This window comes from Pagrus major, chromosome 2 (assembly GCF_040436345.1).
Source record: "Pagrus major chromosome 2, Pma_NU_1.0".
NCBI classification, from domain to species: Eukaryota; Metazoa; Chordata; class Actinopteri; order Spariformes; family Sparidae; genus Pagrus; species Pagrus major.
Genome location: NC_133216.1, coordinates 9,554,303 through 9,579,860, shown reverse-complemented (window position 1 = coordinate 9,579,860; position 25,558 = coordinate 9,554,303). Strand labels below are relative to the sequence as shown.

The 25,558-nt window shown below is 39.4% G+C and overlaps 6 protein-coding genes and 2 pseudogenes across 6 annotated transcripts; all 8 read right to left on the bottom strand.

Moving 5' to 3' along the window:
• Nucleotides 1-235: 235 nt before the first annotated feature.
• LOC141012427 (odorant receptor 131-2-like) lies at nucleotides 236-1,201 on the bottom strand. Its single transcript, XM_073485909.1, has one exon. It carries the CDS (start codon nucleotides 1,199-1,201, stop codon nucleotides 236-238), a length of 966 nt encoding a protein of 321 aa, XP_073342010.1.
• A 1,378-nt stretch (nucleotides 1,202-2,579) lies between these two features.
• Nucleotides 2,580-3,545, bottom strand: LOC141012417 (odorant receptor 131-2-like). Its single transcript, XM_073485897.1, has one exon. The coding sequence runs from the start codon at nucleotides 3,543-3,545 to the stop codon at nucleotides 2,580-2,582; it is 966 nt and encodes a 321-aa protein (XP_073341998.1).
• Nucleotides 3,546-6,710: 3,165 nt separating this feature from the next.
• LOC141012393 (odorant receptor 131-2-like) lies at nucleotides 6,711-8,855 on the bottom strand. The gene is made up of 2 exons (XM_073485865.1): nucleotides 7,934-8,855; nucleotides 6,711-6,844 (listed from the first exon to the last, which is right to left on the bottom strand). Exons 1-2 carry the CDS (start codon nucleotides 8,853-8,855, stop codon nucleotides 6,711-6,713), a joined length of 1,056 nt encoding a protein of 351 aa, XP_073341966.1.
• A 2,839-nt stretch (nucleotides 8,856-11,694) lies between these two features.
• LOC141012383 (odorant receptor 131-2-like) lies at nucleotides 11,695-12,660 on the bottom strand. The gene has a single exon (XM_073485855.1). The coding sequence runs from the start codon at nucleotides 12,658-12,660 to the stop codon at nucleotides 11,695-11,697; it is 966 nt and encodes a 321-aa protein (XP_073341956.1).
• A 1,643-nt stretch (nucleotides 12,661-14,303) lies between these two features.
• LOC141012376 (odorant receptor 131-2-like) lies at nucleotides 14,304-15,270 on the bottom strand (annotated as a pseudogene).
• A 1,314-nt stretch (nucleotides 15,271-16,584) lies between these two features.
• On the bottom strand, nucleotides 16,585-17,550 carry LOC141012366 (odorant receptor 131-2-like). The gene has a single exon (XM_073485830.1). The coding sequence runs from the start codon at nucleotides 17,548-17,550 to the stop codon at nucleotides 16,585-16,587; it is 966 nt and encodes a 321-aa protein (XP_073341931.1).
• Nucleotides 17,551-18,783: 1,233 nt separating this feature from the next.
• On the bottom strand, nucleotides 18,784-20,820 carry LOC141012356 (E3 SUMO-protein ligase KIAA1586-like; annotated as a pseudogene).
• A 961-nt stretch (nucleotides 20,821-21,781) lies between these two features.
• Nucleotides 21,782-24,514, bottom strand: LOC141012346 (odorant receptor 131-2-like). Its single transcript, XM_073485811.1, has 3 exons — nucleotides 23,593-24,514; nucleotides 22,385-22,506; nucleotides 21,782-21,892 (listed from the first exon to the last, which is right to left on the bottom strand). Exons 1-3 carry the CDS (start codon nucleotides 24,512-24,514, stop codon nucleotides 21,782-21,784), a joined length of 1,155 nt encoding a protein of 384 aa, XP_073341912.1.
• Between the last annotated feature and the right edge of the window lie 1,044 nt (nucleotides 24,515-25,558).

The window sequence follows — 25,558 nt, the reverse complement described above, 5'->3', positions numbered from 1 at the left end:
TCATGAACATTACACAAATAGCACAGGAATTTTAAAAAGCACTATTTATGTATATTCATATCTAGCCTAACTATAGATGAATGTGGTGACCGATTTGTTTGTTCTGCCATCCAGCGTTGTTGTCTTTACTGCGGTGGAAAGTCATAACTAGTAGTACTGTAGTTTAGGTAGTAGTAGGGCTTGTTCTTAAAATTCTCATGTTAAAATGAATTGCAACCATAGTGACTCACTTTCTTTAAGTACATTCTGCATTTTTTCTGTTAAAAACAACTGGTCTACTTTGCACAATATTTCTTTTATACAAGTCAAAGAAGGCAAAGTTTTTCAGTGCATGAAAAAAATTATCATCCCTGAGCCCATATATCAGAGGACTCAGACATTTTGGAGTGAGATAAAACAATACATAGTTAAAGAACCTTACATTAATAAATAAACTTAAATTAATGTGAAATACATAATTTTCTATGAATGGGGTCCATAGCTGGATGAGACAGAGCAGCAGCTGGAAACCATGAAGAATTACTGTTCTGAGACCTTTCCATGTTGACTTTTTATTCTCTCCGGATGCTGTTTTTGCCACTTTCACTATTTTAACGTAACAGAATACAATGATGATAACCATAACCAAGAAGTAAAACTGTTGTACAGTTGACCATATGTGATCCTGCCATCTATGCAAAATGTACATCTGCATAGAGCATATCCTGTGTTGTTTGTACAAGCTAAGAGAGGCTGATGCAAAGAAAGAGGAAAAAACAGCAATGCAGGGTATAGAACTGAGGCCGTGAATGATGAGGATGCAATGCACATTGATGCGTTGGGAGCACAGCTCTGCATGACGCAGGGGCATGCAAATGGCAACATATCGCTCCAAGGTCATTGCTGTCAGAGTAACTGGTGTGACCATCGAATACACAAGCACTACCATTGAAATATTGATACATAACCAAACTTGTATGGTAAAATTAAAATAGGCCAAGAGGAAAAGAATATTAGATATTAGTAATAAAAAGCTATCAGACAGTAGTGTAACAGCAAATAAGATGTAGCGTGCAATTGTGTAGAAGGACTTCTTCTTGAAAAAGGTCAGGATGAGTAAAAAGTTGATGCCAAGAAACATCATGACCAGGAGCTGCAGAGAAATCGCCCGGTCGTTGATCTGTCTCACCTCACCACCAACCCATGAGTTGTTGTCCTCCATCACTTTTCTAGGCACATACACAAGTTGTTGAGGTACAGCCACGTGTTAAATCATCATCCGTCGAAAGACAATCTGATCCTCATCACAAAAACACTAACTGTTTTCCTGCAATGGCACAGCATTGTGGCACTGATTTCCAAAGACTGATGTCTGTCCAGCCTTTATTCTGAGCGAAGGCTCTGTATGAAGACTTTATAGGAGTGGCTCCACTACAAGGAGAGTAACAGCTAATTAAAGTTTGTTTACCACAGTGTCGTCATTGACACTTTGTGCTCGTCCTCTCAGTGGCTATCTGTAGACATATCTGGGTTGTAAGCCACCTTTGCTGTTGTGGCCCCTGACTGACCCTTATCCTAACCTGACTTGTAAGCCACAGTGCAACGCTACAGTATATTTATTTATACATTATATTGATCCAGAGCCGGCCCAAGGCTTTATGGGGCCCTAAGCAGAATTTGATGTGGGGCCTCTCGCCCCCAGCTGAACGCACCACCCACCTCAGCACTGCCAATATTAACTATATATTGTCCATGCTCCATCGTTTGTCCATTGTACATCTCACACAACCATTATCATGGTTTACTGGTGAGCTGGATAGTAACAAAATAAACCAGCAGACAATGCATTTACTGTGAACAAGTAAACCATTTTAATATGAAATGTGCAAAAGTGCAGAACAGTCAACTACAAATAAATTGTTTCTCACAAAAATAAAAAAATGTGAAGTATGTAAAATGTGAGTAAAATGCAAATGTACAAAAAAAATACAATAATAAGAAATAAATTAAATAGAAACTTAAATAATGACATAAAATGAACTGGGTGACATGGAACCTATGCAGAAATGATTGAACTGTTAATCTGTTATTCTTCATAAGTTATCTTTCACAAAGAGTGATTGTACCAGGCAAGATTTAAACAGGTTCAGGACCAAAGGTCTTGTGTCATATTGTTTCAAATATGTGTGTAACATATACAAAAGTAATATATAAATTAAAATACCACATGTTCATTGTTCACTTCACCGGAGTTGCTCAGTCCTCTCAGTCTCATGTTACTGGATATATTATCTTTACTTCAACATTTTGGGAGAAAACACTCACAGTATTTTCTTTCTGGGGGAGAGTGACATCAGAGGATCAATACCAGTCTCATATCTGTGTATTGAATATGTAAGGATACAGTAAGCAGTTGGTATGTATTTAAAGAGAAGAAAAAAAACTATAGAAAATGTGTATATTTACTTTATTTGAAGAGTTTACCAGTGTTACTGCGGTGGAAAGTCATAACTAGTAGTACTGTAGTTTAGGTAGTAGTATGGCCTATTCTTAAAATTCTCAAGCTAAAGTGAATTGCAACCATAGTGAGTCACTTTTTTTTAAGCGCATTGTGCATTTTTTCTGTTAAAAACTACTAGTCTACTTTGCAAAATATTTCTTTTATACACGTAAAAGAAGGCATAGTTTTTCAGTGCATGAAAAAAATGATCATCCCTGAGCCCATATATCAGAGGACTCAGACATTTTGGAGTAAGATAAAACAATACATAGTTAAAGAATCTTACATTAAAAAATAAATTTAAATTAATGTGAAATACATAATTTTCTATGAATGGGGTCCATAGCTGGATGAGACAGAGCAGCAGCTGGAAACCATGAAGAATTACTGTTCTGAGACCTTTCCATGTTGACTTTTTATTCTCTCCAGATGCCGTTTTGGCCACTTTCATTATTTTAACATAACAGTATACAATGATGATTACCATAATCAAGAAGTAAAACTGTTGTACAGTTGACCTGATATGACCCTGCCATCTGTGCAAAACATACAACTGCAGAGAGCATATCCTGTGTTGTTTGTACAAGCTAAAAGAGGCTGATGCAAAGAAAGAGGAAAAAACAACAATGCAGGGTATAGAACTGAGGCCGTGAATGATGAGGATGCAATGCACATGGATGCATTGGGAGCACAGCTCTGCATGGCGCAGGGGCATGCAAATGGCAACATATCGCTCCAAGGTCATTGCTGTCAGAGTAACTGGTGTGACCATCGAATACAGAATCAGCACCATAGAAATACTGATGCAATACCAAACTTTTATGGTAAAATTAAAATAGGCCAAGAGGTACAGAATATCAGATATGAGTATAATCAAGCTATCAGACAGTAGTGTAACAGCAAATAAGATGTAGCGTGCAATTGTGTAGAAGGACTTCTTCTTGAAAAAGGTTAGGATGAGCAAAAAGTTGATGCCAAGAAACATCATGACCAAGACCTGCACAGAAATCACCCGGTCATTGATCTGCCTCACCTCACCACCAACCCATGAGTTGTTGTCCTCCATCACTTCTCTAGGCACATACACAAGTTGTTGAGGTACAGCCAAGTGTTAAATCATCATCCGTCAAAAGACAATCTGATCCTCATCACAGAAACACTAACTGTTTTCCTGTAATGGCACAGCGTTGTGGCACTCATTTCCAAAGACAGATGTCTGTCCAGCCTTTATTCTGAGCGAAGGCTCTGTATGAAGACTTTATAGGAGTGGCTCCACTACAAGGAGAGTAACAGCTAATTAAAGTTTGTTCACCACAGTGTCGTCATTGACACTTTGTGCTCGTCCTCTCAGTGGCTATCTGTAGACATATCTGGGTTGTAAGCCACCATTGCTGTCGTGGCCCTTGACTGATCCTGATCCTTACCTGACTTGTAAGCCACAGTGCAACACTACATTAATTTATATACATTATATTGATCCAGAGCCGGCCCAAGGCTTTATGGGGCCCTAAGCAGAATTTGATTTGGGGCCTCTCGCCCCCAGCTGAACGCACCACCCACCTCAGCACCGCCAATATTAACTATATATTGTCCATTCTCCATCATTGGTCCATTGTACATCTCACACAACCATTATCATTAGGGGTGGGAATCTTGGGGCACCTCACGATTCGATTACGATTACGATTCAGAGGCTACGATTCGATTATAAAACGATTATTGATGCATTTTTAATTTATGTATATCGATGCACTTTTTCCACATTTCTTTTTGTCTCACTAAATGAGTATTCATCATTTGCAGTTCAAAAAACAGTGCATTTGCAATAAGAAACAAAGAGTTGAATTCATTTCCATTATATTTTATTAACCTTTATGAAACCTTTTAGTGTTTCATATGTTAGTAACAAATAAAACAAAAGTGCTCTCAGGCTTAAATGAACTACTACTTCAGTACCAACAGCTCAAAACAGTAAATATAATACTCAAGTCTCTCTTTTTGTATCAGCAGCTTAACAGTACATTCAATCTTCAATAAAACAAATGGTAGCATTTTGTAGAAAAATATTGTTTTTAACCACTCAAAAGTGCGCTTCGGTGGCTACAGACGTCCACGCATCACATGTAACGGCGACTCGGTCTGCATTCAACAGCGATGACGTGATTTCTGCTTTAGTCTGCTTGTAGAGTGCCGGGACGGCCGTGTCGGTGAAATAGCATCGGGATGGGATGACGTACCTCGGCTCCGTTGCTTCCATCATTCTCTGAAATCCCCGATTTTCTACAACCGAGTAAGGTTGCAAACCCATGGCAATGAATTCCGCGATGCCTTTCGTAATTCGCTTGGCCTTTTGCGATGTGGGTGGCAGCTTACCCAGAGCGTCCTCGATTGTTCTCTGGCTGCTAGTAGCAACAGCAGCCGGCTTTCCCACCTCCTCCGTCGGGTGGAATCGTGCTGTGTGACTTCTCATGTTCGTTGTGTTGCCAAAGTATTTTATTTTAGCGCGACAAACCTTGCATACAACGTAGCTTTTGTCCAATTCATTTCCTCCATCACCGTTGTAGAATCCAGAATGATTCCACACGTCTGCTTTTAAATGTTTAGGAGCAGGTCGGATCTAATGGTGAGGTGGGTTGGTTAGCTCAGCCATGCTTGTTGTTGTTTTTTTTTTTTTTCTGGAGGAGTGTGCTGTGGATGTGTGTTCTCGGTCCGTTCCCCATAGTGTCTCGAAGACCGCGCTTACTGTATTTTAGTTCCGCTTTACTTGGCATATTTAAATAATCGGAATTTGGATGTTTGTGAATCGTTCTCGATTCTTCCACGGCCGAATCGCGATTAATCTAAGAATCGGAAATTTCCCCCACCTCTAATTATCATGGCTTACTGGTGAACTGGAAAGTAACAAAATAAACCAACAGACAATGCATTTACTGTGAACAAGTCAACTATTTTAATATGAAATGTGCAAAAGTGCAGAACAGTCAACTACAAATAAACAAACAAAAATACAATAATGAGAAATAAATTAAATAGAAACTTAAATGACATAAAATAAAATGGGTGAAATGGAACCTATTGTTATGGCTAGTCACGGAAGTCAGGACCCAGTTGCAGAGTTCAACAAGAGTTTATTTAACAGAAGGTGGGAGAACAGTTCCTCAGGAAAATACTCAAAACAAAGTAACAACGCAAAGCTCTCTAGGGAAAAGTAGCAACTAAAAAGGGCAACTAAAAATCTCCATAGAAATGGGAAAAAGGCTCAAGAACAAAAGTACAACTGAAAATGGTGTCGAGGCACAAAAACTCACGGATACAAAAAGGACACTGGAGGGATAGCACGAGGCGAGGCGATCAGCTGGAGTCACACGATGCACAGGCTTGACGCTGCGAAGCAAATGAATCATCCGGCACAGGAGTCAAAGGGAGGGTGGCTTAAGAAGCCAGCCAATTAGGGCAGAACGAGCTGCAGGTGTGCCAGGTGCTCTGTGCTCCAGGAGATCGCCCCGCCCCTCGGTGCACACTCTGTATGACAGAGAGAGATGTTAAACAAACCAAAACATAACACCAAAAATCAAGACACAACACCTATGCAGAAATGATCAAACTTGTGTCATAATTAAAATACCATGAGTTCATTGTTCACTTCACCGGAGTTGCTCAGTCCTCTCAGTCTCATGTTACTGGATATAATATCTTTACTTCAACATTTTGGGAGAAAACACTCACAGTGTTTTCTTTCTGGCGGAAATGACATCAGAGGATTAATACCAGTCTCATATCTGTGTATTGAATATGTAAGGATACAGTAAGCAGTTGGTATGTATTTAAAGAGAAAAAAAAAACCCATAGAAAATGTGCGAATTTACTTTATTTGAAGAGTTTACAAGTGTTATCAATTTGTACATTTACAAAGATTTATATATCAACACTGTAATTCTGGAAAAGTCTTTTATTTACAAAGTGTACAGCATAGTCCAGATTAAAACATGTAAAGTATTTCAAAGTAATTAATGCCACTCATATAGTGTAATAAAGTGAACTTGAAGAATGTGTTACGCTATATGGTGTGGGGCAGGACCCAAAAGCGGACAGCGAGGCAGAAGTTGAGTGCAGGCAGATTTATTGAAAATTCAACAATGCAATTTGCAGGGCAAGATGTAGCAAAATATCTTGCCTTGCAACTGGCTGGAGAGTCCGTCGGAGAGGGGAAAGGTGTTTGAGGAGAGGTTGCTCACTGTGGCGCTGCTGGACCAGGTGGCGTGTAGGGGCTCAGGTTGAGCTTGAGGCGAGGGTGCCGGCTGCAGAGGTGCTGAGAGCTGGGTTGCGGGGTGCGGAGCCACTGGTAGCTGGGATAGTTGGTGAACGCTGGAGGAAGCACAAAAGATAATCAGGTTTCCAAGAAGACATATAATACACAGACAAGTGGCTTAGTGAAGCGACTAGCTGGAGCCATATACCAGGTCAATGTAGCGAAATCATCTGGCAGCAGGTAGCGTGAAGACCAAGGCTTTTAAGCAGGCACTGCCACAGGTGTGCGTGTGCGTCCGCAGCTCCGGTGATGTGAAACTCCGCCCAGCCTCTCACTGCACCTCTGCAAGCACAACAAACAAAAACAGACACCAAAAACACACAAGTCCACCACAGAACTTGACAGGCCGTAACAGAATGTCTATTTCTGGACAACAAGGCAAACTGCTTCAATCAGTTGTGCTTATAGACAGCCCATTTTGTATTTGAATTAATAAGGAACAGTTTGAGTATTTCATTTTTTTAGGGAAGTTCAGGCAAATCCTAAATTTATCATGTGTGGAAAAAACAATGTCAGCATCTTCACTAGTTGTTTATCCTTGTGGTGAACATGGAAAAGTACATGAACTTCACAGTTTGTATTGCAGTGTCAGGATGTAGAGGAAGGAACTATAATAGATATCTTGGCTTGTGACATTGAAGTATATAGCACTGTAAAAGTCAGGAGCTCTGTCATATTTTTTTCCAGAATACTTTTTTCACAAAAAAAGTGGTACAATAAGATAGAATATATTGTTTTGATAAAGAATTAAGGCAGTAGGCTGATTGGCCTCTTTCAATCTGTCTGTGAGCAACCTTGATCTGATTTTATGCAGCACATGGCCTGAGTCTGTCCCCTGCAGCTCCTTATGTGACGGCTCACTGCTTTTTCATGTTCCCTTACTGAACTTCCTGCAATATTTCAAACTGATCCACTGTTAAAAGATGCAGAAAAAGAGCGTTGTCTCGTTCTTAGAAGCATACAACACAGATGTAACATCACAACTATCATAACTATTGCATTTTATTATTAGTAGGGCTTGTTACAATAAACCAGTTAGAAATAAAACGTTCTTAAAATTCTCATGTTAAAGTGAATTGCAACCATAGTGAGTCACTTTTTTTAGGCTCATTGTGCATTTTTTATGTTAAAAACTACTAGTCTACTTTGCAAAATATTTCTTTTATACAAGTCAAAGAAGGCATAGTTTTTCAGTGCATGAAAAAAATTATCATCCCTGAGCCCATATATCAGAGGACTAAGACATTTTGGAGTGAGATAAAACAACACATAGTTAAAGAACCTTACATTAATAAATAAACTTAAATTAATCTGAAATAAATAATTCTCTAGGAATGGGGTCCATAGCTGGATGAGACAGAGCAGCAGCTGGAAACCATGAAGAATTACTGTTCTGAGACCTTTCCATGTTGACTGTTTATTCTCTCCGGATGCCGTTTTGGCCACTTTCATTATTTTAACATAACAGAATACAATGATGATTACCATAATCAAGAAGTAAAACTGTTGTACAGTTGACCTGATATGACCCTGCCATCTGTGCAAAATGTACATCTGCATAGCGCATATCGCATGTTGTTTGTATAAGCTAAGAGAGGCAGATGCAAAGAAAAGGGAAAAAACAACAATGCAGGGTATAGAGCTGAGGCCGTGAATGATGAGGATGCAGTGCACGTGGATGCGTTGGGAGCACAGTTCTGCATGGCGCAGGGGCATGCAAATGGCAACATATCGCTCCAAGGTCATTGCTGTCAGAGTAACTGGTGTGACCGTCGAATACAGAAGCACTACCATTGAAATATTGATACATAACCAAACTTGTATGGTAAAATTAAAATAGGCCAAGAGGAACAGAATATCAGATATGAGTATAATCAAGCTATCAGACAGCAGTGTAACAGCAAATAAGATGTAGCGTGCAATTATGTAGAAGGACTTCTTCTTGAAAAAGGTCAGGATGAGCAAAAAGTTGATGCCAAGAAACAGCATTACCAGGAGCTGCACAGAAATCACCCGGTCATTGATCTGTCTCACCTCACCACCAACCCATGAGTTGTTGTCCTCCATCACTTCTCTAGGCACATACACAAGTTGTTGAGGTACAGCCAAGTATTAAATCATCATCCGTAAAAAGACAATGTGATCCTCATCACAAAAACACTAACTGTTTCCCTGCAATGGCACAGCATTGTGGCACTGATTGCCTAAGACAGATGTCTGTTTCGGCCTTTGTTCTGAGCGAGGGCTCTGTATGAAGACTTTATAGGAGTGACTCCACTACAAGGAGAGTAACAGCTAATTAAAGTTTGTTCACCACAGTGTCGTCATTGACACTTTGTGCTCGTCCTCTCAGTGGCTATCTGTAAACATATCTGGTAGAGCCCGACAGATATATTGGCTGGCCGATATTATCGGCCGATATTAGGCATTTTCCAAACTATCGGTATCGGCATTTATAATGGCCGATAAATGAATATTTAAAAAATAAAATAAAAACGGACGAAACACCCTTCAACCATGTTATGAGTGTTGGCGTTGCATAGTTTGTCTACCAGAGGACACTCTACAACGTCCCTGTTGGCAACACTCGTGTTTAGAACGCCACAAACCCTACAACCAGCTGATCCAGCCAGAGTCGGGCAGAGCAAACCAGTTATCCACGACTGAGATCATCGTTGAAGTGTGTTCATTGTAAGTTGGCAATTGTCACAAGAAATACATTGCTTGATTAACAATTAAAAGAACATCCCCATTAGTTCTCTTAACTCAAATAAGCATGACAAAATTTGTGACTACCATGTCCAGTTTTGCTGCTGTTAGGTGTAAGCCGAGAGTGAAACTGACTTAGCTAGTAATTTTGACGTTCCTCTGTTCTGTTGTGACAATGAAACAAACAAGTTTATTTTTAAACTGCATTATCATATTATTTCAGTGAGGACTCATAAATAACTACAAATAACTAATGTTACGGAAATCTGTTTATGTTTTGTTACGCGTTTCTGGATTTATTTTTTTTTATATATATATCGGCCGATATATCGGAATAACGGATTTTTAAATCACCAAATATTTGTATCGGTGTCGGCCTTAAAAATCCTTTATCGGTCGGGCTCTAATATCTGGGTTGTAAGCCACCATTGCTGTCGTGGCCCCTGACTGACCCTTTCCTAACCTGACTTGTAAGCCACAGTACAACACTACAGTACATTAATTTATACATTATATTGATTCAGAGCCAGCACAAGTCTTTATGGGGTCCTAAGCAGAATTTGATTTTGGGCCCTTACCCTCAGCTAAACGCACCACCCACCTCAGCACTGCCAAGATTAACTACATATTGTCCATGCCCCATCGTTTGTCCATTGTACATCTCACACAACCATTATCATGGCTTACTGGTGAGTTGGAAAGTAACAAAATAAACCAGCAGACAATGCATTTACTGTGAACAAGTCAACTATTTTAATATGAAATGTGCAAAAGTGCAGAACAGTCAACTAAAAATAAATTGTTTCTCACAAAAATAAAAAATGTTAAGTATGTAAAATGTGAGTAAAATGCAAATGTGAAAAAAATACAACAAAAAGAAATAAAATGAACTGGGTGACATGGAACCTATGCATAAATGATTAAACTGTTAATCTGTTATTCTTCTAAAGGTATCTTTCACAGGGAATGATTGTACCAGGCAAGCTTTAAACAGGTTCAGGACAAAAGGCCTTGTGTCATATTGTTTCAAATATGTTCTGTAACATATACAAAGGTCATATATAAATTAGATTACCATACATTCATTGTTCAGGACACCGGATATGCTCAGTCCTCTCAGTCTTATGTTACTGACTATAATATCTTTACTTCAACATTCTGGGAGAAAACACTCACAGTATTTTCTTTCTGGGGGAGAGTGACATCAGAGGATCAATACCTGTCTCATATCTGTGTAGTGAATACGTAAGGATACAGTAAGCAGTTGGTATGCATTTAAAGAGAAACATTTATAGAAAATGTGTGGATTTACTTCATTTGAAGAGTTTACAAGTGTTATCAATTTGTACATTTACAAATATTTATATATCAACACTGTAATTTTATGAAAGGTGAAATGTAACTAGTCTTTATTCACGAAGTGATCTTGCAGAACGTCCATTTCTGTACAACAAGGCAAACTGCTTCAATCTGTTGTGCCTTTAGACAGTCCATTTTGTATTTGAATAAATTAGGAACAGATTAAGTAATTTACTTTTTTTAGGGAAGTTCAGGCAAATCCTAAACTTATCCTTTTTATATATAAAAAAAAAGTCAGCATTGTCACTTGTTTTTTATCCTCATAGTGAATGTGGAGAAGTACAAGAACTTCATAGTTTGTTTGTATTGCGGTGTCAGGATGTAGAGGAAAGATCTATAATAGATATTTTGCTTGTGACATTGAAGTGTATAGCACTGTGAAATTCAGGAGCTCTATCATAATATTTTTTTCCAGAAGCCTTTTTTCACAAAAAAACCCAAAACAGTGGTATAATAAGATAGAATATATTGTTTTGATGAAGAAGTAAGGCAGTAGGATGATTGGCCTCTTTCAATCTTTTTGTGAGCAACCTTGATCTGATTTCATGCGGCACATGGCCTGAGTCTGTCTCCTGCAGCTCCTTATGTGACAGCTCACTGCTTTTTCATGTTCCATTTCTGAACTTCCTGCAATATTTCAAAGTGATCCACTGTTAAAAGATTATGAAAAAGAGCTTTGTCTTGTTCTTCGAAGCATACAACACAGATTTAACATCAAAACTATCATAACTATTACATTTTATTAGTATTAGGGCTTGTCACAATTAACCAGTTAGAAAATAAATGTTCCTAAAATCCTCATGTCAAAGTGAATTGCAACCATAATGAGTTACTATCTTTAAGTGCATTCTGCATTTTTTCTGTTAAAAACTACTAGTCTACCATGCAAAATATTTCTTTTATACAAGTCAAAGAAGGCATAGTTTTTCAGTGCATGAAAAAAATTATCATCCCGGAGCCCATATATCAGAGGACTCAGACATTTTGGAGTAAGATAAAACAATACATAATTAAAGAACCTTACATTAATAAATAAACTTAAATTAATGTGAAATACATAATTTTCTATAAATGGGATCCATAGCTGGATGAGACAGAGCAGCAGCTGGAAACCATGAAGAATTACTGTTCTGAGACCTTTCCATGTTGACTTTTTATTCTCTCCGGATGCCGTTTTTGCCACTTTCATTATTTTAACATAACAGAATACAATGATGATAACCATAACCAAGAAGTAAAACTGTTGTACAGTTGACCATATGTGATCCTGCCATCTGTGCAAAATGTACATCTGCATAGCACATATCGCGTGTTGTTTGTACAAGCTAAGAGAGGCTGATGCAAAGAAAGAAGGAAAAAAAGCAATGCAGGGTATAGAGCTGAGACCGTGAATGATGAGGATGCAATGCACATGGATGCGTTGGGAGCATAGCTCTGCATGGCGCAGGGGCATGCAAATGGCAACATATCGCTCCAAGGTCATTGCTGTCAGAGTAACTGGTGTTACTGTTGAATACAGAAGCAGCACCGTAGAAATAATGATACATAACCAAACTTGTATGGTAAAGTTAAAATAGGCCAAGAGGTACAGAATATCAGATATGAGTAATATCAAGCTATCAGACAGTAGTGTAACAGCAAATAAGATGTAACGTGTAATTGTGTAGAAGGACTTCTTCTTGAAAAAGGTCAGGATGAGTAAAAAGTTGATGCCAAGAAACATCATGACCAGGAGCTGCACAGAAATCACCCGGTCATTGATCTGCCTCACCTCACCACCAACCCATGAGTTGTTGTCCTCCATCACTTTTCTAGGCACATACACAAGTTGTTGAGGTACAGCCAAGTGTCAAATCATCATCCGTCAAAAGGAAATGTGATTCTCATCACAAAAACACTAACTGTTTTCCTGCAATGGCACAGCATTGTGGCACTCATTTCCAAAGACTGATGTCTGTTCGGCTTTTGTTCTGAGCGAAGGCTCTTTATGAAGACTTTATAGGAGTGACTCCACTACAAGGAGAGTAACAGCTAATTAAAGTTTGTTCACCACAGTGTCGTCATTGACACTTTGTGCTCGTCCTCTCAGTGGCTATCTGTAGACATATCTGGGTTGTAAGCCACAGTGCAACAATGCAGTATATGTATTTATACATTATATTGATCCAGAGCCAGCCCAAGTCTTTATGGGGCCCTAAACAGAATTTGATTTTGGGCCTCTCGCCTCCAGCTAAACGCACCACCCACCTCAACACTGCCAATACTTACTATATATTGTCCATGTTCCATCCTTTGTCCATTGTACATCTCACACAACCATTATTATGGCTTACTGGTGAGCTGGAAAGTAACAAAATGGACCAGCAGACAATGCATTTACTGTGAACAAGTCAACAATTTTTAATATGAAATGTGCAAAAGTGCAGAACAGTCAACTACACATAAATTGTTTCTTTGACAAAGATAATAAGTAGATAAATTGTGAGTAAAATGCACATTTTAAAAAAATAATAACATACAATATGAAATAAATTAGATAGAAACTTAATTAATGACATAAAATTAACTGGGTGGAATGGAATTTGTGCAGAAATTATTAAACTGTTAATCTGTTATTCTTCTAAAGTTATCTTTCACAGGGAGTGATTGTACCAGGCAAGCTTGAACAGGTTCAGGACAAAAGGCCTTGTGTCATATTGTTTTAAATATATGTGTAACATATACAAAAGTAAAATATAAATTAGTTTACCATACGTTCATTGTTCACTTCACCAGAGTTGCTCAGTCCTCTCAGTGTCATGTTACTGAATATAATATCTTTACTTCAACATTTAGGGAGAAAACACTCACAGTATGTTCTTTCTGGGGGCGAGTGACATCAGAGGATCAATACCTGTCTCATATCTGTGTATTGAATATGTACTTGAAGAATGTCCATTTTTGGACGACCAGGCAAACTGCTTCAATCTTTTGTGCTTATAGACAGTCCATTTTATATTTGAATAAATTAGGAACAGTTTGAGTATTTCATTCTTTTAAGGATTATTTAGGGATTTTTTTGCGTGTCAAAAAAAGACAGCATCTTCACTAGTTGTTTATGTGGTGAACATGGAAAAATACAAGAACTTCACAGTTTGTTTTGTATTGCAGTGTCAGGATGTAGATGAAAGAACTATAATAGATATCTTGCTTGTGACATTGAAGTGTATAGCAATGTATAAGTCAGGAACACTATCATAATATTTTTTTCCAGAAGCCTTTTTTCACAAAAAAAAAACAAAACAGTGGTACAGTAAGATAGAATATAATATATAAAATATATTGTTTTGATAAAGAACTAAGGCAGTAGGCTGATTGGCCTCTTTCAATCTGTCTGTGAGCAACCTTGATCTGATTTCATGCAGCACACGGCCTGAGTCTGTCTCCTGCAGCTCCTTATGTGACAGCTCACTGCTTTTTCATGTTCCATTTCTGAACTTCCTGCAATATTTCAAACTGATCCACTGTCAAAAGATTCAGAAAGAGTGTTGTCTCGTTCTTAGAAGCATACAACACAGATGTAACGTGACAACTATGACAACCATTACATTTTATTAGTAGTAGGGCTTGTTACAATAAACCAGTTAGAAATAAAACATTCTTAAAATTCTCAAGTTAAAATGAATTGCAGCCATAGTGAGTCGCTTTTTTTAAGTGTATTGTGCATTTTTCTGTTAAAAACTACTGGCCTACTTTGCAAGATATTTCTTTCATACAAGTCAAAGAAGGCATAGTTTTTCAGTGCATGAAAAAAATTATCATCCCTGAGCCCATATATCAGAGGACTCAGACATTTTGGAGTAAGATAAAACAATACATAGTTAAAGAATCGTACATTAATAAATAAACTTAAATTAATCTGATATACGTAACTCTCTATGAATGGGGTCCATAGCTGGATGAGACAGAGCAGCAGCTGGAAACCATGAAGAATTACTGTTCTGAGACCTTTCCATGTTGACTTTTTATTCTCTCCGGATGCCGTTTTGGCCACTTTCATTATTTTAACATAACAGAATACAATGATGATAACCATAACCAAGAAGTAAAACTGTTGTACAGATGACCATATGTGACCCTGCCATCTGTGCAAAATGTACATCTGCATAGAGCATATCCTGTGTTGTTTGTACAAGCTAAGAGAGGCTGATGCAAAGAAAGAGGAAAAAACAGCAATGCAGGGTATAGAACTGAGGCCGTGAATGATGAGGATGCAATGCACGTGGATGCGTTGGGAGCACAGCTCTGCATGGCGCAGGGGCATGCAAATGGCAACATATCACTCCAAGGTCATTGCTGTCAGAGTAACTGGTGTGACCGTCGAATACAGAAGCACTACCATTGAAATATTGATACATAACCACCAGCCGATCATCGTTTGTCGAAATACAATGTGATCCTCATCACAAAAACACTAAATGTTTCTCTGCAATGGCACAGCATTGTGGCACTGATTTCCAAAGACTGATGTCTGTCCAGCCTTTGTTCCGAGCGACGGCTCTGTATGAAGACTTTATAGGAGTGACTCCACTACAAGGAGAGTAACAGCTAATTAAAGTTTGTTCACCACAGTGTCGTCATTGACACTTTCTGCTCATCCTCTCAGTGGCTATCTGTAGACATATCTGGGTTGTAAGCCACCACTGCTGTCGTGGCCCCTGACTGACCCTTATCCTAACCTTTCTTGTAAGCCACAGTACAACACTACAGTATATTAATTTATACATTATATTGATTCAGAGCAAGCCCAAGGCTTCATGGGGCCCTAAGCAGAATTTGATTTTGGGCCTCTTACTCTCAGCTAAATGCACCACCCACCTCAGCACTGCCAATATTAACTATATGTTGTCCATGCTCAATCGTTTGTCAATTGTACATCTCACACAACCATTATCATGGCTTACTGGTGAGCTGACGTAAGTAACAAAATAAACCAGCAGACAATGCATTTACTGTAAACAAGTCATGTATTTTAATATGAAATGTGCAAAAGTGCAGAACAGTCAACTACAAATAAATTGTTTCTCACAAAAATAAAAAAGTTAAGTATCTAAAATGTGAGTAAAATGTAAAAAAAAAATACAGTAATAAGAAATAAATTAAATAGAAACTTAAATAATGACATAAAATTAACTGGGCGAAATGGAACCTATGCAGAAATGATTAAACTGTTAATCTGTTATTCATCTAAAGTTATCTTTCACAAAGAGTGATTGTACCAGGCAAGCTTTAAACAGGTTCAGGATCAAAGATCTTGTGTCATATTGTTTCAAATATGTGTGTAACATATACATAAGTAATATATAAATTAAAATACCATATGTTTATTGTTCACTTCACCGGAGTTGCTCAGTCCTCTCAGTCTCATGTTACTGGATATAATATCTTTACTTCAACATTTTGGGAGAAAACACACAGAATTTTCTTTCTGGGGTAGAGTGACATCAGAGGATCAATACCAGTCTCATATCTGTTCATTGAATATGTAAGGATACAGTAAGCAGTTGGTATGTATTTAAAGAGAAAAAAAAACCTATAGAAAATGTGTATATTTACTTTATTTGAAGAGTTTACCAGTGTTACTGCGGTGGAAAGTCATAACTAGTAGTACTGTAGTTTAGGTAGTAGTAGGGCTTATTCTTAAAATCCTCATGTTAAAGTGAATTGCAACCATAATGAGTTACTATCTTTAAGTGCATTCTGCATTTTTTCTGTTAAAAACTACTAGTCTACCATGCAAAATATTTCTTTTATACAAGTCAAAGAAGGCATAGTTTTTCAGTGCATGAAAAAAATTATCATCCCTGAGCCCATATATCAGAGGACTCAGACATTTTGGAGTAAGATAAAACAATACATAGTTAAAGAACCTTACATTAAAAAATAAACTCAAATCAATGTGAAATGCATAATTTTCTATGAATGGGGTCCATAGCTGGATGAGACAGAGCAGTAGCTGGAAACCATGAAGAATTACTGTTCTGAGACCTTTCCATGTTGACTTTTTATTCTCTCCGGATGCCGTTTTGGCCACTTTCATTATTTTAACATAACAGAATACAATGATGATTACCATAATCAAGAAGTAAAATTGTTGTACAGTTGACCTGATATGACCCTGCCATCTGTGCAAAATGTACATCTGCAGAGAGCATATCCTGTGTTGTTTGTACAAGCTAAGAGAGGCTGATGCAAAGAAAGAGGAAAAAACAACAATGCAGGGTACAGAGCTGAGGCTGTGAATGATGAGGATGCAATGCACATGGATGTGTTGGGAGCACAGCTCTGCATGGCGCAGGGGCATGCAAATGGCAACATATCGCTCCAAGGTCATTGCTGTCAGAGTAACTGGTGTGACCATCGAATACACAAGCACTACCATTGAAATATTGATACATAACCAAACTTGTATGGTAAAATTAAAATAGGCCAAGAGGAACAGAATATTAGATATGAGTAATAAAAAGCTATCAGACAGTAGTGTAACAGCAAATAAGATGTAGCGTGCAATTGTGTAAAAGGACTTCTTCTTGAAAAAGGTAAGAAAGAGTAAAAAGTTGATGCCAAGAAACATCATCACCAGGAGCTGCACAGAAATCACCCGGTCATCGATCTGTCTCACCTCACCACCAACCCATGAGTTGTTGTCCTCCATCACTTCTCTAGGCACATACACAAGTTGTTGAGGCACAGCCAAGTGTTAAATCATCATCCGTAAAAAGACAATGTGATTCTCATCACAGAAACACTAACTGTTTCCTTGCAATGGCACAGCATTGTAGCACTGATTTCCAAACACTGATGTCTGTTCGGCCTTTGTTCTGAGCGAAGGCTCAGCATGAAGACTTTATAGGAGTGACTCCACTGCAAGGAGAGTAACATCTAATTAAAGTTTGTTCACCACAGTGTCATCATCGACACTTTGTGCTCGTCCTCTCAGTGGCTATCTGTAGACATATCTGGGTTGTAAACAGTGTGCGAAATACCCGTCAGTATTCGCGCGGGGGGGGGGGGTCCCCATCTCCTGATTGTTGCGCAATACCGATCTAAATTTTCTCAATATGCAGTAGGCCTATAGTTATAGGCCTATAGTAGGCCTATCGTTATCTATAGATAACATTACAATATTTCATGGATGCAAGCCAAGACAATCAGTCTATAGCCTACATGACAACACACACATGCACACACTTAACAATTTTTGATAATCCGATATGCTATAGTATTCGTAAAGCAACACTGACATAGGAGGTTGCATTGGCTAAAGTTGTTTGGATGCACATTGTTTTATAACAAAGAGAGGCAACGTTGTGCATTACAATGCAGACACAACAATAATTCCATCAATCTGGCGCACTTACAAGAGCAATCAACTGAATAAATGCCAGGTATAGCCTATTGGAGACTGGCATGCAATCAGTGCACATGCAAATGAGAGCCTGCAGTATGACCAATCATGTGACATTATTTAACCATCCATCTACAGCAAATACGATCAGACAGATACATCATAGAACACATACACAAAGCACGTTCGCCTTACCGTGCAAACAGGCCATCTCTCAAATTGAAAAAAGCACCATGGCGGATGCTGAAAGACAGCCGACAACAAGCCAAACATCACTACGACGGGTGCTCTCTCTAAGACCACAACCAACCACAAGGCCTACATAACCATGCAGTATGCCGAAGCCGGAAAGGACACACGCACAGTCGCACACACTCATCTTATGCACAACAATCAGTTCGAACATCACAATTCAGTCACTGCAAAAAAAATTGAAAAAATAGCCTCTTACCTTAAGTTAGAATAGACCAAAGATGCCTTGGCTCAACTTCTTGTGGTTGCCGTCCTGGTTTCCAGGAAGAAGAGAGGCGTCATCCTGCTTTAATCCAGCTCCTGACGAATGGAACTGGGTCGAATTTGTCCATAGGAAGTCCGTTGAGGTCCACAAACAGGAGTGAAGACAGGCTGGTTGTCTGTGTTATTAACTGCGAAAAAGCCTTGTTCGCACTAAACTGACGTGGGGAGATACGTGCGACTTGCTATGCACAGTCTTTCCAATGTTTTCCCCTGGTGCAGTGCCCTGTAGTTTCCAGTCTCGAAACTGCTCCACGGCCTCCCTGGTTGGTTCTCCAAGCACTTTCGCAAGGCTGTGTACTTCTGGTTTGCCATGCAAAATCAGGTCCTCCTGCTCTCCTGGCCAAAAATGCTTGTCAAGAGCTTTGAACATCGCTTAGTTAGAGATGCAATCACTGATTCATAAAACCGATACCTGTTTATTTTCGCCCTGCCTTCACTCAGCTCTACGCCCTTAAAAAGGCCAGATGAGACAGACTGTTCGGCCTTCTTGGTTGGTTTCCCCCCACCCATCGTCTTCATGGCCATCAAAACATTGATAGTTTGTTGGATGGCGAGACTTGAATCCACAAGTGACATTTCTCTTTTCTGCAGCTTGAGAGACAGGCTCAGGAGTTCACGCAGGCTGTCTTTCATGACAGCCAAATCTTCCACAAATCCTGAGTTAGCAAGGTGCTTCAGAAGTCCCTTGTATTTTTGCCTCTCAAGATCATTGCGTGATGTGTCCTCACTGGCTGTTCTGAAATGGAGTGCTAGTGCAGGGAAATCTTTCCATACTGCTTTTACTGTTTTAAAGCTGCTGGCAACCCATCTGAGGGTGAAGATTTTACCTATATTTATTAGTATTTCCATGTCAAGCTCGGCCGCTGCTTCTCTAGGCAATCTGGCGTTGCTGGTTGACTGATTGTAGAGTGAGTTTAACTTTGAAATAAAGAACTCAAAGTGATTAGTGCAAGCCACTTCTTTAAGAGCATCTTTGACAGCCAGTTCTAATCTATGCGCCAGACAGTGAACAGACTGCACGTTTGGAAACTTTTCTTTGAGTTTAATGACAAGCCCACTGACTTGCGTCTTCAAAAAGTCATCATCCATTCCAGCTTTATGTAGACTCGCCATCATCGAGTTATAAATGGATTCAGCATCGACCATATCTGTAAGTTCCACTAGATCCAGGAAAACATTGTCTACATCCCCCTTACCGCTGACATCACATCTTATGTAGATAGGGACTGCCATGAATGGTGCTTTCATCAATTGTGATTGACACCCGTGAATGCATTTCTTTCACATTGCATATGAATTTGCGCCGCATTTCCTTTGCAATGTGACTGATTATTTCTGTGCATGCATGGTCAGATTTGTGGATATTACCAACTTCAGCTCCATTAAGCTCCTGCATTGTCATGAATGGGTTGAGCTTTTTGTACGATAGCCTTTCCTTTGCCACAGTGTAAGCTGTTCTGAATGAGACTGTGGTTTTCTTGAGTAAATTGGACTGTATATCAATGAAAGTGTTCGGGAGATTGTCTTTCTCTTTCATCTGGGCTATTTCCACTGACCTTGTGTGGGCCTGGCTGTCCCTGTGTTTGTATATCTTCTTTCGTACCTCTTTGCTTCAGAGCTAGTAACATCACCGTTGATCCAATCTTCTGCGAGGTGTAAACCCGGTCCCTTTTCTGAGAGTAGCAACATTTTTGCTTTTCTACACACTAAACACCCCAATTTTCCTGCTTTAATGTCAAGCCAAGGGTTGTGGTCTTTCCATTCGCCCACCTGCTTCGTTGTCCAACCAGCCGGCAAGTCACTTGTGCTAGCAGCAGTAGCAGCTAACGTTACCTCAGAACCTGCTGCGTCTTCGGAGCACTCAGCCTCAACTTCACGTTGTTCTTCTGGGGAGTCACTAGGTGGGAGAGGATACTCTGTTCTGGTAGCGAGTGGGCCCACTGTGCTAGCTGCACCAGCATTGTCTTTCGGTGTCTCTTCATCTCTGAGTGCCACCTTTTTGGATGTGAACCCCAAGTGTGTGAGTGATACACTCTGGTTTAGCTTTTGCTTGCTAGTCATTTTTAGTATGACTTCTCAACTTTATGTCTTTCTTCTGTTTGGCGCACATGGCTAATTTGCATACGTGCACAGGACTGGCTGGCTCCGCTTGGCAAAAAATAGAACACCACCATTACTGTTGTGGCCCCTGACTGACCCTTATCCTAACCTGACTTGTGAGCCACAGTGCAACACTACAGTTTTTTTATGTATACATTATATTGATTCAGAGCCGGCCCAAGTCTTTATTGGAACCTATGCAGAAATGATTGAACTGTTAATCTGTTATTCTTCTAAAGTTATCTTTCACAAAGAGTGATTGTACCAGGCAAGCTTTAAACAGGTTCAGGACCAAAGGTCTTGTGTCATATTGTTTCAAATATGTGTGTAACATATACAAAAGTAATATATAAATTAAAATACCATATGTTCATTGTTCAATTCACCAGAGTTGCTCAGTCCTCTCAGTCTCATGTTACTGGATATAATATCTTTACTTCAACATTTTGGGAGAAAACACTCACAGTATTTTCTTTCTGGGGGAGAGTGACATCAGAGGATCAATACCAGTCTCATATCTGTGTATTGAATATGTAAGGATACAGTAAGCAGTTGGTATGCATTTAAAGAGAAGAAAAAAAACCTGAAAAAAAATGTGAAAATGTGTGGATTTACTTTATTTGAAAAGTTTATAAGTGTTATCAATTTGTACATTTACAAAGATTTATATATCAACACTGCAATTTTGTGAAAGGGGAAATGTAACTAGTGTTTATTTACACAGTGTACAGCATGGTCCAGATTAAAAAATGTAAAGCATTTCAAAGTAATTAATGTCACTCATATATTGTAATTGTTATGTTGAGGTTTTCTGCAGACCCAAATGCAGAGATTGGAGACAGTACTTTTCAGGTAGCAAAAAGGTTTATTTTTGCAGAGTTTAGTTCGGGTGGTGGCGAGAGTGAGGTGACCAGGCTGGCAGTTAGACAGGCAGACGGGCAGGCAGGCAGGCAGGCGGTGTGGACCGGAGCCGGCGAGGAGGGACTCGGAGGAGCTGGCGAGCAGGAACAGGGCGGAATGGCGCTGACGGTTTCTGCAGGGCGAGCCAACAAAGAGGAACATAAGCACAAAATAGAAAACATGAGAACAAGATATACAACGTTTTAGGACTAAATTCTTAAGCACAATGTAATACCGCACGGGACGGAATAATCTGGCGCTGAAGCAGTGAAGAGGCCAGGGTAATATAGGCGGAGGTTGATGGGCTGGTGAGAGTCAGGTGCGCCACTTTGCTGCTGCTGCTGCCGCCACGCCCACAGACACACACTGGAAAGATAGGAGGTGAGGGAGAAAACGGAGGGGGAGAAGGTAGACGGGGGAAAAAACACAGACACAGGGCAAGGCAAGGCAATCCGGCTGTCAAGGTGGCACCGTGACAGTAATAAAGTGAACTTGAAGAATGTGTTATGCTTTGTGGTGCGAGGCAGGACCCAAAAGCGGACAGCAAGCAGAAGTTGAGTGCAGGCAGATTTATTGAAAATTCAACAACGGAATATGCAGGGCAAAATGGAGCAAAATATCTTGCCCTGCAACTGGCTGGAAGTCTGTCGGTCAGGTTGAGCTCGAGGCGAGGGTGCCGGCTGCAGAGGTGCTGAGAGCTGGGTTGCGGGGTGAGGAGCCACTGGTAGCTGGGATAGTTGGTGAACGCTGGAGGAAGCACAAAAGATAATCAGGTTTCCAAGAAGACATATACTACACAGACAAGAGGCTTAGTGAAGCGACTAGCTGGAGCCATATACCAGGTCAATGTAGCGAAATCAGCTGGCAGCAGGTAGCGTGAAGACCAAGGCTTTTAAGCAGGCACTGCCACAGGTGTGCGTGTGCGTCAGCAGCTCCGGTGATGTGAAACTCCGCCCAGCCTCTCAGTGCACCTCTGCAAGCACAACAAACAAAAACAGACACCAAAAACACACAAGTCCACCACAGAACTTGACAGGCCATAACAGAACGTCTATTTCTGGACAACAAGGCAAACTGCTTCAATCGGTTGTGCTTATAGACAGCCCATTTTGTATTTGAATAAATAAGGAACAGTTTGAGTATTTCATTTTTTTAGGGAAGTTCAGGCAAATCCTAAATGTATCATGTGTGTAAAACAATGTCAGCATATTCACTAGCTGTTTATCCTTGTGGTGAACATGGAAAAGTACAAGAACTTCACAGTTTGTATTGCAGTGTCAGGATGTAGAGGAAGGAACTATAATAGATATCTTGGCTTGTGACATTGAAGTGTATAGCACTGTAAAAGTCAGGAGCTCTGTCATATTTTTTTCCAGAATACTTTTTTCACAAAAAAAAGTGGTACAATACGATAGAATATATTGTTTTGATAAAGAATTAAGGCAGTAGGCTGATTGGCCTCTTTTAATCTGTCTGTGAGCAACCTTGATCTGATTTTATGGAGCACATGGCCTGAGTCTGTCCCCTGCAGCTCCTTATGTGACGGCTCACTGCTTTTTCATGTTCCCTTACTGAACTTCCTGCAATATTTCAAACTGATCCACTGTCAAAAGATGCAGAAAAAGAGCGTTGTCTCGTTCTTAAAAGCATACAACACAGATGTAACATCACAACTATCATAACTATTGCATTTTATTATTAGTAGGGCTTGTTACAATAAACCAGTTAGAAATAAAACGTTCTTAAAATTCTCATGTTTAAGTGAATTGCAACCATAGAGTCACTTTTTTTAAGTGCATTGTCCATTTTTTATGTTAAAAACTACTAGTCTACCTTGCAAAATATTTCTTTTATACAAGTCAAAGAAGGCATAGTTTTTCAGTGCAAGAAAAAAATTATCATCCCTGAGCCCATATATCAGAGGACTCAGACATTTTGGAGTGAGATAAAACAATACATAGTTGAAGAACCTTACATTATTAAATAAAGTTAGATTAATCTGAAATACATAATTTTCTATGAATGGGGTCCATAGGTGGATCAGACAGAGCAGCAGCTGGAAACCATGAAGAATTACTGTTCTGAGACCTTTCCATATTGACTTTTTATTCTCTCCGGATGCCGTTTTGGCCACTTTCATTATTTTAACATAGCAGAATACAATGATGATTACCATAACCAAGAAGTAAAACTGTTGTACAGTTGACCTGATATGACCCTGCCATCTGTGCAAAATGTACATCTGCATAGCGCATATCCTTTGTTGTTTGTACAAGCTAAGAGAGGCTGATGCAAAGAAAAAGGAAAAAACAACAATGCAGGGTATAGAGCTGAGGCTGTGAATGATGAGGATGCAATGCACGTGGATGCGTTGGGAGCAGAGCTCTGCATGGCGCAGGGGCATACAAATGGCAACATATCGCTCCAAGGTCATTGCTGTCAGAGTAACTGGTGTGACCATCGAATACAGAATCAGCACCGTAGAAATACTGATACATAACCAAACTTGTATGGTAAAATTAAAATAGGCCAAGAGGAACAGAATAGTAGATATGAGTAATATCAAGCTATCAGACAGTAATGTAACAGCAAATAAGATGTAGCGTGCAATTGTGTAGAAGGACTTCCTCTTGAAAAAGGTTAGGATGAGCAAAAAGTTGATGCCAAGAAACAACATCACCAGGAGCTGCACAGAAATCGCCCGGTCATTGATCAGTCTCACCTTACCACCAACCCATGAGTTGTTGTCCTCCATCATTTTTCTAGCCACATACACAAGTTGTTGAGGTACAGCCAAGTGTTTAATCATCATCCGTAAAAAGACAATGTGATCCTCATCACAGAAACACTAACTGTTTCCCTGCAATGGCACAGCATTGTGGCACTGATTTCCAAAGACAGATGTCTGTCCGGCCTTTGTTCTGAGCGAAGGCTCTGTATGAAGACTTTATAGGAGTGACTCCACTACAAGGAGAGTAACAGCTAATTAAAGTTTGTTCACCACAGTGTCGTCATTGATACTTTCTGCTCATCCTCTCAGTGGCTATCTGTAGACATATCTGGGTTGTAACCCACCATTGCTGTCATGGCCCCTGACTGACCTTTATCCTAACCTGACTTGTAAGCCACAGTACAACACTACAGTATATTAATTTATGCATTATATTGATTCAGAGCCAGCCCAAGTCTTTATGGGGTCCTAAGCAGAATTTGATTTTGGGCCTCTCACCCTCAGCTAAACGCACCACCCACCTCAGCACTGCCAATATTAACTATATATTGTCCATGCTCCATCGTTTGTCCATTGTACATCTCACACAACCATTACCATGGCTTACTGGTGAGCTGGAAAGTAACAAAATAAACCAGCAGACAATGCATTTACTGTGAACAAGTCAACTATTTTAATATGAAATGTGCAAAAGTGCAGAATAGTCAGCTACAAATCAATTGTTTCTTTGACAAAGATAATAAATGTTAAGTAGATAAATTCTGAGTAAAATGCACATTGAAAAAAATAATAACATACAACAATATGAAATAAATTAGATAGAAACTTAAATAATGACAAAATTAACTGGGTGGAATGGAATTTGTGCAGAAATGATTAAACTGTTAATATGTTATTCTTTTAAAGTTATCTTTCACAGGGAGTGATTGTACCAGGCAAGCTTTAAACGGGTTCAGGACCAAAGGTCTTGTGTCATATTGTTTCAAATATGTTGTGTAACATATACAAAAGTAATATATAAATTAGAATACCATACGTTCATTGTTCACTTCACCAGAGTTGCTCAGT

Excerpts from the sequence above, each read along its gene's own strand:
- LOC141012427 (XM_073485909.1), bottom strand. The coding sequence starts at position 1,201 with ATGGAGGACAACAACTCATGGGTTGGTGGTGAGGTGAGACAGATCAAC.
- LOC141012417 (XM_073485897.1), bottom strand. The coding sequence starts at position 3,545 with ATGGAGGACAACAACTCATGGGTTGGTGGTGAGGTGAGGCAGATCAAT.
- LOC141012393 (XM_073485865.1), bottom strand. The coding sequence starts at position 8,855 with ATGGAGGACAACAACTCATGGGTTGGTGGTGAGGTGAGACAGATCAAT. Across the intron at positions 6,845-7,933 it reads TAAAAGAAATATTTTGCAAA|CGTTCACCAACTATCCCAGC; the intron begins GTAGACTAGTAG and ends TGCTTCCTCCAG.
- LOC141012383 (XM_073485855.1), bottom strand. The coding sequence starts at position 12,660 with ATGGAGGACAACAACTCATGGGTTGGTGGTGAGGTGAGGCAGATCAAT.
- LOC141012366 (XM_073485830.1), bottom strand. The coding sequence starts at position 17,550 with ATGGAGGACAACAACTCATGGGTTGGTGGTGAGGTGAGACAGATCGAT.
- LOC141012346 (XM_073485811.1), bottom strand. The coding sequence starts at position 24,514 with ATGGAGGACAACAACTCATGGGTTGGTGGTAAGGTGAGACTGATCAAT. Across the intron at positions 22,507-23,592 it reads TAAAAGAAATATTTTGCAAG|CGTTCACCAACTATCCCAGC; the intron begins GTAGACTAGTAG and ends TGCTTCCTCCAG. Across the intron at positions 21,893-22,384 it reads GACTTCCAGCCAGTTGCAGG|AAACCGTCAGCGCCATTCCG; the intron begins GCAAGATATTTT and ends CTCGCCCTGCAG.